The sequence below is a fragment of the Urocampus carinirostris genome, chromosome 5 (assembly GCF_059441175.1).
Source record: "Urocampus carinirostris isolate Australia breed hairy pipefish chromosome 5, RoL_Ucar_1.0, whole genome shotgun sequence".
NCBI classification, from domain to species: domain Eukaryota; kingdom Metazoa; phylum Chordata; class Actinopteri; order Syngnathiformes; family Syngnathidae; genus Urocampus; species Urocampus carinirostris.
In genome coordinates, this window is record NC_142353.1 from 2,624,995 (window position 1) to 2,642,953 (window position 17,959).

A 17,959-nucleotide genomic window follows, 5' to 3' on the forward strand; every position below is an offset into this window, starting at 1 on the left:
AAAAGAAAATGAAGAAAAGAAAGAAAAAGGGAAATATAGAAAATAAAATAAAAAAAGAAGAAAAAAGACCAAAAGACAATTTTCTCTTTTTTTCCTTTAATATTTTTTATATTTCTCTTTATTTTATTTTAATTTAGCTTTTAATTTTTTCTTGAGTTTTACTTTTCATCTTATTTCTTTTTTTTGAGAGTAATAAGGGGCGCTTTGGTCACTTTGAGTCTCCATATTTTGTATTCTCCGTTGTCCTTTTAGCACTCGTTTTCAGAGGCACGATAGAATACCTGCGATATCTAGTGGGAAAATACTACACGCTGTCCCTTTACCTTTAATATTAAGGCAGGGGCCTTAAACTATCATACTGGGGGCTGCAATTGGCCCCTGGGTCTATAGTTTGAGACATTTCGCATAGAGGTTTCCAAATTAGTTTTTTTTCTCCTTATGAACAGGGCTTCAAAGTCGGGTTTGAAAGTAGGGATCGGGTTTACATTTGGGGTATTAAAACAAAAATAAGTGTCTTTAAAATAAATATATATTCTACATTGGGATTTAACAGGACGGTTCGGTTCTCAATGAGGGTTTTAAGCAGGACTTCAAGTGAGTCTTTTAAACAAAAGTTGCATCCATTTGTCACTAAAGTACGTCTCACGGGATTCGCTTTTTGCGCTTGGCTATGGATAACCTCAATTTAAAATGATCAAGGACTGCTAGTTAGGTTAGTGATACTAATCTTAATCGACTTTAGCAACCCGAATTGTCCAAATTCAAACTCTGTTGTGCCCGATTCTGATTTTTAAAAGGGGAAAAAATACACGTCAAACACATATTACTTTGGTGTGGAGGAGCTAGCCTAGCATATGGAGAAATAAATGAATACATACCAATACAAATATCCTCTATAACTAAATAAAAGCATAAATAAATCAAGTAATACCTGAATCAGGGGTCTCCATCATCGTGCCCACGGGCACCAGGGTGCTCCCTAAGAACAGTTGAGGTGCCCTCGTGCCTCTCCCGAAATAGCTCACCAGTGCTGGGTCATTGTGGTTTTCTAGTAAAATGATTTTTATTTTTTTTATTGGTTGACTGAGTCTATTCAACCCTGTTTTTGATTATTTAACTGATAATAACATAGTAATAACATATGTTGTTTTTGTAGATATTGAAATAAATTCCAGTTCATGGGTTACATGGACAAAAAGAAAATTCTATTGAAGCATATTTGCCTCCCAAAAATTGTATTTTTTTTTTGCTAGCTAATTTTTTTAAGGCTATCTAGCTAACACTTTACCTTTTGGACTAGTTATCAAGGTAAATTTTGCCTCCTTTCGAGCTAGCTATCTAGCTTTGTTTTTAGCTTTCTATCTTGCTATTTATAAGGCTTTTTACTCTTGTACTGTATCTAGCTATCTTACTCCATTTTAGTTTTTACCTGTTTACCTTTCTAACTATCAAGCTACCTTAGCTAGTTAGCAAGCCATCTGGTTAAGTTGCTATTCTAGAAATGTATTCAAATTATTTGCCCATTGTGCTAATTAGTAACAAAAAGTAGCTCGACACTTGAAAAAGGTTGGAGACACCTGACCTAAATACATGACGTAAATTCAATTTATTCTTCTATTTATGCATTTTGTTATTTATGTTGTCATTTATTTCTGCATTTATTTTGTCATGTATTTGGTTATGTTTTTTTCACAACAAAACTTTATTCAAATGAGGAGGCAGCCCAGTTGCTTGAGCCATTCCCCTATTGGTTCATCCGTGATTACTAACCGGCAACTACACAAATCAACCAATAGGTGAAAAAGCTCAGCCAGTTCGACCCGTCCCCTCATTTGAATAACCTTGTGTCAAAATACATGACAAAATAAATACCAAACCTAAATGACAAAATAAATCACAAAACATATAAGTATATGAATAAATTGCATTCATGTCATAAATCTTGGTATTAAATGAACACATAAGTAAATCATGTGATTTATTTCTGTGAACACATGTAACAAACATGTAAATAAGTCACAAAAAATCAACCAATTATCACACGAGACCAAATCAAGGGTGGTGATAATGTTTTCATTTGGGATCTAAGTATGTATACAGTATGTATACAGTACATATTTATTTGTTTGTTTGTGTCTGTCCACCCAAGAAAAGGGGAAATTAGTTTAGATGTGACCACCATCTTTCACAAGCAGTCAGGTAGGTTAACCTAGATGCAAAAAAAAAGGTAGAAAAAGCTGATTCAGCACTTTTGGCTTTTTTGACTCACCATCTTACCAAATTGAAATTAAATTTAAATCTCATCATTCACAGCCAGCCAGGTAGGTTACCCCAGAGGCCCAAACTGCCCAAAAAAGCTGAGTTGGCAGTTTCAGTCTTGCTGACTCAGCAGCTTTCCCAAAACGACATTCTACTCACCCAGGGTCGAAAAGGTTTTGGACACATTCTTACTCTTTGGGTTTTCCATTCTCATGTGCCAACGACCCTGCCAAAAAGGGAAATGCCACCCAAAAATTAGTGTTGGTGCTCTGCTGGCACACACCTTCCATCCATCCATTAACTGCACCGCTTATTCTCACTAGGGTTATAGGTGTGCTGGAGCCCATTCCAGCTATCTTCAGGCAGTGGGCAATAGACACCCTGAACTGGTCACAGGGACATAGAGACAGACAACTAACTCGCTTATTCACAACTAGGGACAATTCAGACCAGCCAGTTAACCTAACATGCATGTTTTTGGAATGTGGGAAACAGGAGTGTCTAGAGGAAAGCCACGCAAGCACGGGGAGAACATGCAGACCTCCACAGGAAGGCTGGTAGCTGGACATGAACCCATTACCTCAGAACTGTACCGCGTACGCGCTAACCACTCATCTGCCGTACCGCTCCCTGGCACACACCCATTCTAATCGGCGTGGTTGCAATTAATTCGCCACCTCCTTATAGGAGAGTTATTTCGTAAAAACGTAAAATAATCTTGAAAACGAGGATTCCAATGTATTCAGCTTCAGCGCAGACGCCATAGGGCAGGAGACAGGAGGGAGTGCTTACACTCTGCATAGCTCAACCAAAGCCTATCGCTCACCCAATCAAATTTCTCTGGGCGCTCTTCTGGCGTTTTAGCGTATTTAGCGTTTTTTCTGCGGATTTTCATCATGCATTTTCTCTACCGTGAACATGGATAATTTAACGGCGTTCTATATGAGGGATTCCTTGGCGTTGTACAGCTAAAAGGAGTTTTTTAGTGTGACACCTTGACTGTAAACTGTGGGTTAAAAATGTGCCCTATATATACTGGACAGTACCACTGTCATTCTCAGCGTTAGTTCGCCTTCGCGTGCACTACAATATGCTCCATTCAAGTTAATCAAGAAAGACATGAAGAACATTCGCATGGATTCAATTTTGTCTCCAAGCCATACGTACTCATGAAAAGAGCTACATGTGGCTCATGAGCCTTAGGTTCCAGACCCCTGTTATGAATCAAAATTGTGGTAGTGGAGAAAGGGTAAATTGCTGACTTAAATTGATAAATATGCACTCGCGTGACAATGGTCCACTTATACAGGATCCCCTTTATCCGACAAGGACAATTGATGGATTTTAATGGTGGGAAGTTTTCCCATCGAAGGGGGCTGGGTGGAGTTTGCCTCCTGCGGGGGACTCTCACCACTCTGGATGCAACAGCATGTGCGCCGGAAGCTTAGACTGCAGAGTTTGGCCACTTTTCTGCTTTTGTCTGCTGGTCCGCTTTCCCCAGCAGGACAGTCGGAAAAAACGTTCCACTCCCTGCTGTCCCGAGAAGACGGGGTCCCGGACAGGTCAGCAGGGGAGGACAGGCTGAGTCCAAAAGATGCTCCCCTGCCAGCAAGGTTGAGAGTCAGGGGCTGGTTTTGGATTTGACTCGGGCTGACAGCCAATTGATGTTGATGGGGTTGTTGATTATGATGATCACGCTGTCTTGGCCTAGATCTCAGACAGTGAGCTCCCAGTAAACTCTGGAAGGCCTTTTTAAATTCCTGATTAGAGCAGGGGTAGATAATTGGGTTGATGCAGCTATTGAAGTAACCCAGCCAGAAGGTGATCTTGAAGACGGTGTCCGGCGGTCTGTAAGCGGGGAATATCGAACCTGTTGGGGACACATTAAAGGTCACATTACCACCTAATTTGGAGTATTACTAGCATTATAAGTCCCCGGAATTCTCTTACCACTCCAGAATGACCAACGGACAGCCAAGAGGCTGTCATCAATGTTCTGTAAATGCGGCATGGTGGGGATGTTCAAACAGAATGTGTGTGGTGCTGATAGATGCATAAAGAGCTTGTGCACAGGACCCTTGTTCAATGACTCACTCAACTAAGAAAATACTACAAAATTACTACAAAACTAAATTTCTAAGTTATTGCTTCAAAACAGTGACCAAATATATAATTTTGTCTTCATTCTGAAGAGAAGAAATTACTATATATATATGTGTGTGTGTGTGTGTGTGTGTGTGTGTGTGTGTGTGTGTGTGTGTGTGTGTGTGAGAATTTCCCTGCGGGGATGAATAAAGTATCTATCTATCTATCTATCTATAAAATACTACAAAATTATTATGGCAGAAATATTACGTCAGAAATACGAGAAAAAATATCAAGTACAGTAAAAATATTAATGAAATACTACAAAGATACACACATTTTATATATATATATATATATATATATATATATATATATATATATATATATACAGTAAAGAAAATAATTATTTGATCTTTCTCCCACTTAGAAATCATGGAGGGGTCTGAAATTTTCATCATAGGCGCATGTCCACTGTGAGAGAGATAGACTAAAAAGAAAAATCCAGAAATCACAATGCATGATTTTTTTAACGATTTATTTGTCAGATATAGCTGACACCTGAGAAAATGAATGTTAACATTTGGCCTTTGTTTGCCTTTACAGAGGTCAAACGTTTTCTTTCACCAGGTTTGCACACACTGCAGGAGGGATCTTGGCCCACTCCTCCACATAGATATTCTCTAGATTAGTCAGGTTTTTGGGCTGTCGCTGAGAAACACGGAGTTGGACCTCCCTCCAAAGATTTTCGATTGGGTTCAGGTCTGGAGGCTGGCTGGGCCATGCTAGAACTTTGCTATGCTTATTACAGAGCTACTCCTTGTTTTTCCTTGTCGTTCAAAGGATTTCTTATAAAACTATAATTTTGGAAAAGTAGTAAAATAAGAACTGTATCGGTAGTCAATCTTATTCTGTGTGTGTGTGTGTGTGTGTGTGTGTGTGTGTGTGTGTGTGTGTGTGTGTGTGTGTGTGTGTGTGTGTGTGTGTGTGTGTGTAAAGGATGTAATGGGTAAAGGAAGTGGAGCAATTGTGTTTTTCTTTCAATATTTTATGATTTCAAAAATTTTACACTGCACTTTGAGTTGCATTTATGGGCCTACATAAATACACTTTGATAAGATTACTATTGGATTAGCATTTGAGTAGTCAAAGCATTTTCCACTAGTGAATTATTTGACTATGAAAAGATATACAAAATATGGCTACTGTGCTTTAGGGGATTTTTCATTCTGTTTGTCCGTCAAGCATGTGTTTCGGAAGACACAGGGGACAAGCTGGCGTATAGAAATCTTTATTGGACCAACTGAAGCAGATGTCAAACACCTGAGTCAAAAATGAGATTGATGCACGGAAATAGATGGAAAGACGAATTGAACAGAGCTTGGGAGCAAATTATATTGTCCCCCACAGTACAGTTCCATCATTTTACGCCAAGATGGGCTAAACGAGAGGTGTCAAATTCTTTTCAAAAAGAAAACTGGAGAGAAAGAAAGAAAATAAAGGAATTAAAGAGAAAGAAGACAAAACGGAGACAAAAATTCAATTTTCTTTCTTTTTCTTTTTTTCTCTTTTTATTTCTTTTTATCTTTATTTTTTAGTTTTCCCTTTTTCCCTTCTTTTTCATTTTATTTTTTCTCTTATTTTTAGTGTCTGCTCTTTGTCTTCTTCCGTTGTACTTTTAGCAATCGTCTTTGGTGGCACGACAGAGTACAACGACATCTAGTGGGAAAATAATACACACTGTCCCTTTAATTTTTATATTAAGGTGGTAGCCTCAAACTATCATCCTTTGGGCCGTGGGTTTTAGACCCCTGCTTTTAGTCAATGTGTCTTATCAGGTGAAACTGTCTAATATAGCGACACTTTAATTCCAGAAGCAAATGTCCAATTAAGTACTGTACTCCACGACCAACTAAATAATATATAAAAAATTGTGAGTACCTTAGCAAAAGACACTTTTTTGGTAAGTTGAAAAGATCATTAAAAGTTGTAAAATAACTGACACTCTGCAACCTTTCCACTAGTACATAAGCCAATTCATTAATATTTGAAAAATACAATTGAGTGTCGCCGAGAAACCAGGGTGATGTCATTTGATTTGTTCTTAGTTGCTTGGCAATTGCAAGACTCGTGTTGCTCACAGACTATCTATGATAGCTCATAAAATTAGAATAATTGTTGATCTCCACTTTAAATATTTCTCTCATTCTCTTTTATTTTTTTTGTTTTTCACTTTCCCTTGACTGTATTATTTTTGCACACAAGTCAAGTCATGTTTATTTGTATGGCCCTTAATAACAAGATGTCTCAAAGGGTTGTAAAGACTAGATCAGATATACTTTATTGTCATTCTTGTACACATGTAAACAGAACGAAATGTCGATACATTTGACCCGCACAGATTCCTTAAATATACAGATATAAATATGTAGTATTGAGTTGGAGTATTAAAAAGGGATTTTATGTACAACAGTGCCAAAAAAAAATAAAAAATTGTAGAGTGAAACACGCAAGTGGGGGGTCATATAATGTACAAAAAAAAAAAAAAAAAAAAAAATATGGATGTGCAATGGTAGGTAAATAATTATAGCTATAAGTCCTGTACAGTAGTGCAAAGAGTGCAAGAGGAGGAGCTGAACAGATGTGCAAAATGCGCAGTCAGGTAAACAAGTCACTATACAATAACAATAACAATGGAGTACGGTAGTGCAGAGGATAACAGATGTGCAAAAGGAGTGGCTAGGTACACGAGAACTGCCAGTAGTGCAAGGACAAAAAAAGAAAAACAAACAGATGTACAGATTAGCAGCTGGGTAGGCTTGCTATGTGTGTGATTGACCGTTTAACAGTCTAATGGCCAGGGGGACAAAGCTGTTGCAGAACCTGGTGGTCCTGCACCGCACACTGCAGTACCTCTTCCCAGAGGCTAGCAGAGTGAACAGTCCATGATGGGGGTGAGAGGGGTCCCTAATGATGTTTTTGGCTCGGGATAGGTAGCGCTTCTGGCCAAGGTCCTGAATGGAGGGGAGAGAAGTCCCGATGATTTTCTCTTCTGTCCTCACCACCCTCCTCACACTACTCCAGTCGGAGGCACTGCAGCCTCCACACCACACTGAGATACAGTTAGTCAGGATGCTCTCTGTGGTGCTTCTGTAGAATGTGATGAGGGTGGGTGGGGGAAGGTGGGCTCTCCTCATCCTCCGCAGGAAGTACAGGCGCTGCTGTGCCCTCTTCACCAGTGATGTAGTGTTCACGGACCAGGTGAGTTTGTCTGTGATGTGGACCCCTAGGAACTTGGTGCTGCTGACAACCTCCACAGCCTTGTTGTTGATGAGAAGTGGGGCATGGTTGGGCTGTTTTTTCCTGAAGTTGACAATGATCTCTTTAGTTTTGTCAACATTCAGGACCAGGCTGTTGACTCTGCACCAGCCCACCAACTGCTCCACCTCCTCTTTGTAGGCCAGGTCGTTGTCGGCCCTGATGAGGCCCACCACTGTTGTGTCGTCCGCAATCTTCACGATGTAGTTTGTGGCTGACCTAGGGTCACAGTCGTGTGTCATCAGGGTGAACCGCAGGGGGCTCAGGACACAGCCTTGGGGGGAGCCCGTGCTGAGGGTAAAGACATTGGAGATGTTCTGACCAAGCCGCACTGACTGGTGTCTGTCAGTGAAGTCCAGCAGCCAGTTCCGCGGGGGGGTGTTGAAGCCCAGGAGTCTCAGTTTGTCTACCAGGTGTTCATCAGCATCCGCACCTAGGTGTTCTTCTCCTCTAGGTGTGTCAGGCTCAGGTGAAGAGCAGAGGAGATTGCATCCCCGTTAGAGCAGTTTGTCCGGTAGGCAAACTGAAAGGGGTCAAGTGAGGAGGGGAGACTGGAGGTGATGTGCTCTTTAACCAGTCACCAAAGCACTTCATTATAATAATAATAATAATAATAATAATAATAATAATAATAATTTCCTTTGTATTGTCATTCTTTGTAACAATGTACACAGAACGAAATGTCGATACACCTGACCCGTTGTAGCGAGTCGATGCAGCCGCAGCCAGAGGGCGCCGCCATTGTACCAATTAGGTATGTCTCGGTCGAGGCGCGAACCAGCGACCTCCCAGTCTCAAAGCGGGCCCACTACCATCTAGGCTACTGAGCCGGTATGATAGGAGTCAGTGCAACGGGCCGGTAGTCGTTCAGTGATGAGATCTGGGGTTTCTTAGGGTTGGCTTGTAGCTGGATTTGGCCTAAATGCTTTTCCACGTATCCCTGGTGATGGTTGTGCTGAGGAAAAAGTCCTGGATTTTTTGACTGTGAGATCGCTTTGCTAGTCTGATAGCACGGTTTAGGTTGGCCCTCGCTCATCTCAGTGCCTCCTCATCACCAGATTTAAAGTCCAGGTTCCGTGCCTTTGGCACTTTGCGTATCTCAGCAGTCATCCAGGGCTTCTGATTGGCACGGGTGCAGATGGTTTCGGTGTTGCTGACGTCCTCTGCACATTTCCTGATGTAGGTTGACACAGACATGGCATACTCATCTATGTTTATTTTGTTGTTATGGGTGGCAGCCGATTTAAACATGTCCCAATCTGTGCATTCAAAGCAGTCCTGTAGTGCCTCCATTGCCCCCTCAGTCCAGACCCTCACCTGCCTCACTGTAGGTTTTTCTCTGGTCAGCTGGGGCTTGTGTGGTGTCGTGTAATACACTCCCCTTCCTGCGGTGTCGCTGTATACTAATGCGCAGCCTTGTACTTGTGCTTGAGAACTACCGAGGAAGAAGTTAAGTAAACACTCTATGAATGTACCGTCCGTGCCTGTCTCTGAATCCTACTACAACCCTACTACATACACAACATATTGGCGACGAGGATGACTTGGATCGGAATCTCACAACCCCTTGCTTTGCTTGAAACCCCGGGTGAGCCTACGATGTTGTACACCATGTGGATTCAGATGTTCGAAAATTACCTGCTAGCATTGACTGCTAACGAAATGCCAGACAAGCGAAAACGCGCACTACTGCTGCACTGTTTGGGCACAGAAGGGCAGAGAATTCCCGACACTGGCACTTCTTACAAATCCGCCTGTGATGCGCTAGAAACCTTCTTTGTACCGAAGATTAATGTCGTTGCTCAGCGTACCAAGTTCCGTCGGCGTACTCAGAGACCGGGCGAGACCACTGCTCAGTTCATTGCCGCATTGAGGGAATTAATTGCGAACTGTGACTTTGGCACGTTTGCTGATGATATGATTAGGGATCAATTCATTGAGAAGATGTCCTCTTCGAAAATCAGACAACGCTTGCTGTTGGAAACGGACTTAAAACTTGACAAAGCGATCGCTATTGCTACACAAATCGAATCCGCTATGTCAGAAGCTATTGCTATTGCTCCTGTGCACGTGCCCGATGTTCCTGTGAAGCTTGTGCAACAAAGAGATAAAAGGAATCAGAGCAGTACGCATACACAGCGCTCGAGAGATAAAAGGAATCAACACAAAACCTGCTACCGTTGTGGCTCCAACTCTCATCTAGCAAATGACCCCAAATGCCCTGCTAAAAATGCAAAATGCAACCAATGTAAAAAAATTGGACATTTTAGTAAAGTGTGCCGCAGCGCAATTCCTACTTGATCAGTGAGAGAAGTTACTGTTCCAGAACTTACTCTGTGTCATGTAGCCCCTACAGCTGCAGTCCCAAAGCACCTTACGTGTACAGTTGCTCTCCATGCGAATGATGAACAGTCAATTACTACTGACCTGCTTGTGGACACTGGTTCAGCAGTCTTAATTCTGCCAGAGAGAATTTACAGACAATCATTCATGCACTTGCCTCTCTCAAAGCCTACTGTACGTCTGGTGACCTACATGAAGAAGCCAATTCCAGTGTTGGGCTGTCTTCAACTTACTGCTACATACTGCAACCAGAGTGCACATACAGAAGGGATGGCCTCGTACTGCAAAAGGCCTTGACCCCCTCATCGTGCCATACTTCCGTGTGCAAAATGAGCTTGCCTTGCAGAACAGTGTCATTGTGCGTGGCACTCATCGTGTTGTGATACCACAACAGCTACAGGAAAAAATGATCCAACTTGCTCATGCTACACACCAAGGGATCGTCCGCACAAAACAAAGACTGAGAGACTTGTACTGGTGGCCTGGAATGGATTCTCACGTTGAGCTCGCCATCAAATCATGCACCACCTGCTTGCAGCATGACAAAACCGCAACCACACGCACTGCCCCATTAAAGCCTGTGCCTACCCCAACTGCTGCCTGGGAAAAGGTTGCTGTGGACATTGTTGGTCCTATTCACTCTGCGCCTGCTGATTGCCGCTTCGCCATCACCCTCATTGACTATTACAGCCGATGGCCTGACATTGCCTTCTGCTCAAATGTTACTTCTGCCTCTGTTATGACTTTTCTTTCCATTGTGTTTAGCAGAGAAGGTAATCCACAGGAAATTGTTACTGACAATGGCCCTCAGTTCGTGTCGACCGAGTTTGAAGCATTCCTTAGTGACAGGAATATCACACACCGTCGCAGCTCTGTGTTCTACCCACAGGCCAACGGTGAAATTGAGCGTTTCAACAGAGTCTTCAAGGACTGTCTACAAACAGCCAACATCGAAGGTAAACCACTGAAAACCTTCTTCACTGAGTTTTTACAGACTTACAGAGCCACACCACATGCCGTGACTTCAGTATCCCCCGCTGAACTGTTGCATGGTAGACCACTAAATACAAAGCTTCACATCACAGGTCTTCACTCCATGCGTCCCACTGCTGACAAAGGCAACATGCTACAAAACATACAAAACAAACAACGGAAGTCCAAACGATACACCGACAAACGTCGCGGTGCAAAATCACCCAGCTTCCAGATTGGCTCTGCGGTTCGCATCCGCAAACCTGGAATCATTGCCAAAGGATACCTGGAGTTCACCAAGCCACTGACAGTGGTTGCCCAAAAGGGTCCAGCCACTTATCTGCTGTCTGATGGAAAGGTTTGGAATGCTTTCCACCTTGCCCATTCTTCCACCTGTGCTGCTGCTTCAGCGCCTCAGCCTGCTGATGCTTGCCTCCTGCCAAGCAACCAAGGTGCTGAGCCACCTGAACCTGAAACTGTGCCCTCACCACATCCCTCTCCTAGTGCACCGAGAATACGACATGCTCCTGCATGGCTTCAAGATTATGTGACTTAAATATATTTTTTAAAAAAGATACAGAAAAGATATGGTGATGTTTAAAAAAAAAAAGACATGATGAATGTTCATTGTTTAAAAAATTGTCATGTTTGTTTATGATGTGATCTTCATACAGTCTACTTAAGTTTACAAGGTTTACACACTTTTGCTTACAGATATTGACAGTATAGTTCCTTACAATATTGCTTACCTTTGCTAAAATATTTACCTCTAATCTGGTAATGAATATTGAAATGTATGTTTTCTATAAGCTCATACTTACCGAAGAGTTATTGCGTATTTTAGATTAATGCTACTGTTTGTGTCCTATTCTAACAAAAAGGGAATATGTGGTGTCGTGTAATACACTCCCCTTCCTGCGGTGTCGCTGTATACTAATGCGCAGCCTTGTACTTGTGCTTGAGAACTACCGAGGAAGAAGTTAAGTAAACACTCTATCAATGTACCGTCCGTGCCTGTCTCTGAATCCTACTACAACCCTACTACATACACAACAGCTTGTATGCAGGAATTAGCACAACAGAAAGGTGGTCTGATGAGCCAAGGTGGGGGCGAGGGCTGTTCTGTATGCTCCTTTGATATTTGCATAGGCCAAGTCCAATGTGTTCCTACCTCTTGAAGCAAAGTCGACATGCTGGTGGAAATGCGGGAGAACTGTTTTCATGTTGGCCTGGTTAAAGTCCCCAGCAACAATGAAAATGCCTCCGGTGTAAGCATGCTGCAATTCACTCACAGTTTGGTAGACAACGTCCATTGCGTCCTTTGTATTAGCGCTGGGGGGCACGTACACAGCAGTAATGATAGTAGAGGTAAACTCCCTGGGGAGGTAGAAGGGTCTGCAAATCACCGTCAAAAGTTCAATGTCCCGTGAGCAGTGATTCAAGATTATCCTAGCATTTTTACACCAGTTGTTGTTGGTATAAATGCATAGTCCACCTCCCTTGTTCTTACCAGTGAGTTCGCCGCTCCTATCAGCACGGAATGCAGTTAGCCCCTCAATGCTAACAGCGTCAGCTGGAATAGATAAGTTTAACCATGTCTCCGTCAGAATTATAGCGCAGAGACTACCATTACATCATTCCCTGAACTAAAACCTACAAAAGGGCAAGGAAAAACTCAAAACCCCAGCATGAAGAAATGGAAGAAACCTTGAGAAGGAGTCATGTATAAGGTAAGGGGGCGGCAGTAGCTCAGGAGGTAGAGCGATCGTTTTAGGATTAAGGGATCCCAGTTCGAATCCCGGCTTGTCCGTGTTACATGCCGAAGTGTCCTTGGGTAAGACACTGAACCCCCAATACCCCCAATAAGCAGGTTAGCGCCTTACATGGCTGCACAGATCACGGCCGCTATTGGGAAATGTGAAGCACAATGTAAAGCGCTTTGGGAAGTCATTGACTTGAAAAGCGCTATATAAATGCAGATCATTTCATTTCATCATTTCATTTCATAATCCCCCTTTCAGGTTGACCAGGCAGTGATAGATATTGCAATACCACCAGCTCGGTAGCAGCGAGCCCAAGAGGGCTAACATATTTCACACAAAGCACATTCTTTATTCTTCTTTTATTCTCAGAGACTGGGAGGTCGCTGGTTCAAGCCTCGGCCGAGTCATATCTAAGACTTACAACAACATTGCCTCCCTGCTTGACGCTCAGCATTAAGGGTTGGAAATGGAGGGTTTGGTCACCTAATGACTCCCAACACAGCAATTGGGTCCAAAATGGCGGCGCCCTGTTTCGCTGCGGCTGCATCAGCTCGCTACAGTTTAACTATACGGATCAGGTGTATCGACATTTCGTTCTGTGTGCATGGTTACAAAGAATGACAATAAAAGTAAATTCTATTCTAATATGTGGACATCGTCAGCATTAAACACGAAAGGATACAGGGGACCAGGCAGCAAAACTAATTTTTTATTCGTAGTATTTCACCATTCAACTATTTTTTTTGTTTGATGGGCTGTATTAATAAGCCTGAAGGGCTTCATGTAGTCCATGGGCTGTCATCTGACCACCCCTGTTCTTTGGAGATGACAATTGTTGCAGGTGGATGTTTTCGTATCAGTTAATTTTGCCATCACCATTTTAACTGAACCAATTAGCATAGTTTTCTGATTCTCCTAGTTTTCTCATTCCGTGCAATAAAGCAACTTCACTTCGCAACCTCAGGATTCATCTTGTATCTAAGGGTCTGGAGTTGTATGCCGTGTCCAGAGTTTGTACACCTGTTTTATGGCCATATTCAAAAGCTTTTTAATGACTATCATAGAAAATTTTCCAATTTCTCCAGTACCATAAAAAGAAGAAGTTTGCCGCTTGGAAATGCTACCTTTATATTTTACAGAGCCATTAATAAATTCCCATCATTGACATGTAATCTTTGCACTAATACACATTTCTTGATTTCATAATAGCCTGTTTAGGTAGAATGCTTGCAGTTGCATGCCGAAAACAAGTCGGGGTGGGGTGATATTGGCTTGTGGGGGCACCCTTTAGAGGGTTTGATGGTCATTTGTCATTGCAACTTGGCTGTCATAATATGAAAGATCAAAAATGTGCTTTGTGTGAAATATGTTAGCCCTCTTGGGCTCGCTGCTAGAGGGCCCCAAGCAATTCCCTGCCTTCCCTTTGGGCAGCTATGCCTCTGCAAACTCCAGCTGCTTTGGGTGTTGCCCAGTTGCCTTGGTATAAGTATTACCTGCTGGATGGTGTCACATTCATTTTTCCATCATGCATTATTTACCTTTTTAATTCTATTTTACATATTCCATATATAACATTTATTTGGAACAGCTTTTCCCAAGCTTTTTTGAGACAAGGCACACGTTTTTCATTAAAAAAGTCTCAGGGCACACTGTCATAATTGCCCTATTTGGAACACCTGTGGCAGCTTGATTGGCGCCAACAGCCCGGACAAGCTAATTGGTGGCCACACCCTTCTTAAGCGCCAGACTTCAGTCAAACTTTGTCAGATCATTGCGAGCTGTTGTGTTTCACTCAGTGAGCGTTCCGGTCCGACTTCGTCCCTGTTAAAACCTGTTTCCTGCCTGACTCCCATTTTTCGACCCGTTTCCGAACCTGACTACGCCTGTTTTGCCTGCCGCCTGCCTACGACTACTATTACGAACTCAACATTGCCTCTGATCTCCAGCCCTGGTCAAACAACGTGCCATTCCCGCCTGCCTTCTTCCGACACGGAAGTGTCACCCCCGCCTTGCTCGATCCCGCTCTCCGCCAGTCTTCGGTTCAAGCAATGAAGCAAGCCTTACTCTCACTCTCTTCCAATAAAATCTGAGAAACGCATGCAATTGAGTCCTGTGTCTGTTCTGGTCTGACGCACACTGTTAGTCGAAAATATTTTAAAAGTCACTCAAATTTCTATTTTTCATTATCATTTTTGGGGTCAACGTGGCTAACTAGGTAATACAGCGAACCCTTGTTTATCACTGTGATTAATTTTCAAACAGAAGCTGTAATAGGCGAAATATGTGGAGTAGAAAACTTATTTTTTTTCTTTTTACAGTTAACTACAGTTTTATACATTGAAACCAAAGAACAAACCCTTTTTTTGAATGTTTACCCGGATGTTCAACGTAATCATAAAGCTAACCCAGGCTAATCGTACGTTCGCGTTATCGTAATCTTCCGTACGAAAGATTACGCTAACATGAACGTGTAAAAAATTTTAAAAAAGGATAAAGAAAAGAATCATGAATAGGATTTCTTACCTTTGTAGTGGTCAGCAGAAGCCATGCTGTATTCCCTAGCAAGATCGGAAACTCGCACACCTCTTTCATATTTAGCTATTATGTCTTTCTTAAAGGCAATAGTTGTACGAACAACTTTTCTTTTTTCACCTGTCCTGCTTGCACTGACCTTCTTTGGAGGCAGAATTAGGGGCTAAAACACTCCGTTCACGATATTAAAAGTGAAAGCAAAAAGAAGCAAGTGCGCACGTGATAACAGTTGGTCACGAGGGGTGGGGGCGATCTACACCCGTAAGCCGCTCAGCATCGCGCCCTGTAGCGTACGCACTCACGCATTACCAGCGTTCGAACTCCGATTTTTTGACCGAACAGCGAAGCAAGAATTTCTCGAAATTTTTGGTCGAACTCTGATTTGTTCGAACTGAGAGGCGTTCGAAAACCGAGGTTCCACTGTATTAAATATATTTCCTTGTGCAGTGAACATGTACGTTCCAAAAAGAACCCGTGAGTAGCAACCATTATCATAATTTTCAATGATTATTATACAGGGTGGCCACAAAGTCACGCACCAATGTTAATTAAAGAAGTTATAGTAGTAATATTTATTCAAATTCAAAGTTCTTTACAAGTCTTACAAATGTTCGATATGTTCGCCGTTTGCAGCTATGCACGAGCCAATATGAAATTCAAAGTTCCCGTAGACACGATTCAGTAAATCAGCATCACCATCAATTTGGTGACAAGCATCAATAATACGACTCTTCAGATGATCCAAATCACGAATCTTCGTTGAATAAACAATTTGCTTAATGTGACCCCAGAAATAAAAGTCCATGGGGTTTAGGTCAGGCGACCTGGGCGACCACTCTACCGTACCTCTTCGACCGATCCAATTTTCGAAACTCTCGTGGAGCCAGTCACGCAAAATCGTTGCGCAATGCGGCGGGGCACCGTCTTGCATAAACCAAGTAGGTCTGCCGTCTCCAAGTAAATCAAACTGTGGTATCAAATTAAAAAATAAATATTAACATTGGTGCGTGACTTTGTGGCCACCCTGTACAATTACTGTAAACAGTCTATTATACACGGAAACCAAATATTACTGTACAAACTAATGAGAAGATAATTAGTACAGTATATAAAAGGGGAAAAAAAGGAATCTACTGCCAACTAGTGATTTGGATGAATGTTACAGTTACCAGCTGATAACTTGAAGAAAACAAAAATACTGAGCAATGGGATGCTTTTCTGAAAGATATAAATGGCATGGTAGTCAAGGTCTCACGGCACTCTAGTGTGCCCCGGCACACTGGTTAAAAAACACTGATTTAGAGGACCTTTGTACAGCGCTGTGTTAATGACACTTTAACCCCTTAGAGTTCCTGTAAAATTCACCCAAAATTCCAATCCAAAACAAACCCAAAGTAAAATAAATAATGTTCTTGAACCGTTTGGAGAACATGGACAATTTTTGTTGTCCCAAACTAAAATAATTGCTGCAAGTGCTACTAACATTGAGTAATCTAAGTTAGAACACAAAGAAATAGAAGTTTTTTATTCTCACCAGAATTTTTTTTGTAATCAAATGCCTGCAGATGAGTGCTGGAGGGGCATATTAGCTGGAAAACAGATGATACAATAGCTTGATGCCTCACCTAGTACCTTGTCAAAATCAATCGCAATCCTAAAATATAAATTTACACATTTTTCTAAGAGTAGGTTTAGGCATTTCCAAAAGTGGACATTTGTAGACGAGCAGTTTACAGCACTAAAACCGTTGCAACTGTGTATTTTAATTTGGCCAATGTTTTAAACATTTTGAAGGGTTGTAAATGTTTGACTTCTCTTTCTAGAAAATTAGTAATGATTAAAAAATTATGGTAAAAATGATTCAGGAGTGGCATTACTGTCATGATTGCCGGTTGAGCGCAGCTGTGGCGGCGTAATTGGCGCCAACAGCCCGGAGAGCTGATTGGCTGTCACTCTCTTTTTAAACCCCCGGCTTTCAAGAAGCCGTCAGATCGATACGCAAACTGTTGCCTTTAGCTCAGTAAGCCTTTTCGTCCGACTCCGTTTTTGCCCTGCTTTTTCCTGCCTGATCTTTGTTGCTAACCCGTTTCCGGACCTGACCACGCCCCGTTCTGCCTGCCTGTTACCTGACCTGTTTTGTCCCGTTACCTGCCTGCCTCCTGCTGCCGACCTCGCTTACGAACTCGTCACCGCCTTTGATCTCCAGCCCCGGCCAACGACTTGCTATTACCGCCTGTCTCCGATCCTCCTCGCTCGACACGGAAGTGCTACTTCCGCGTTTCCGCCACCTGCTACCCGTGTTCGTCGATCCACGGATCGTGGAAGCATGCCTTTCTCTCCCTCTTATCAATAAAAACTAAGAAAACGAGCGCTATTGGGTCCCGTCTTCGTTCGTGGTTTGTGACAATTACACACGTCAATTTTGGGGTCTAATTTGAATACACAGTGTATATCTGGTATCTTTCTTTCCAGAGTTTTATCGGCTAACTTATGTGTCAATTATCATTTGAATTGGTTACTACTGGATACATAAATTTGGAGGAGATCTCCTCTTTAACAATACAGGCCCTTATAGACCAATGCAGGCTGTGAACCGGGAGAAAAATCCTGCAATTAGCCGAGAGCTAACGGCTATATTGAAAATAAATTTATGAGTTTATTTATAAACGGGAATTATGTGGGAGAAA

At 42.2% G+C, this 17,959-nt stretch overlaps 1 protein-coding gene across 1 annotated transcript in view; it reads right to left on the reverse strand.

The window, feature by feature from the left end:
• Window positions 1–2,094: 2,094 nt before the first annotated feature.
• adra1aa (adrenoceptor alpha 1Aa) overlaps window positions 2,095–17,959 on the reverse strand; it is a 52,693-nt gene continuing 36,828 nt past the window's right edge. Inside the window, exon 3 of the mRNA XM_088335003.1 lies at window positions 2,095–4,129. Within this exon, the coding sequence (XP_088191129.1) occupies window positions 3,561–4,129 (569 nt within the window). The 3' untranslated portion in view covers window positions 2,095–3,560. The remainder of the gene's footprint in view (window positions 4,130–17,959) is intronic.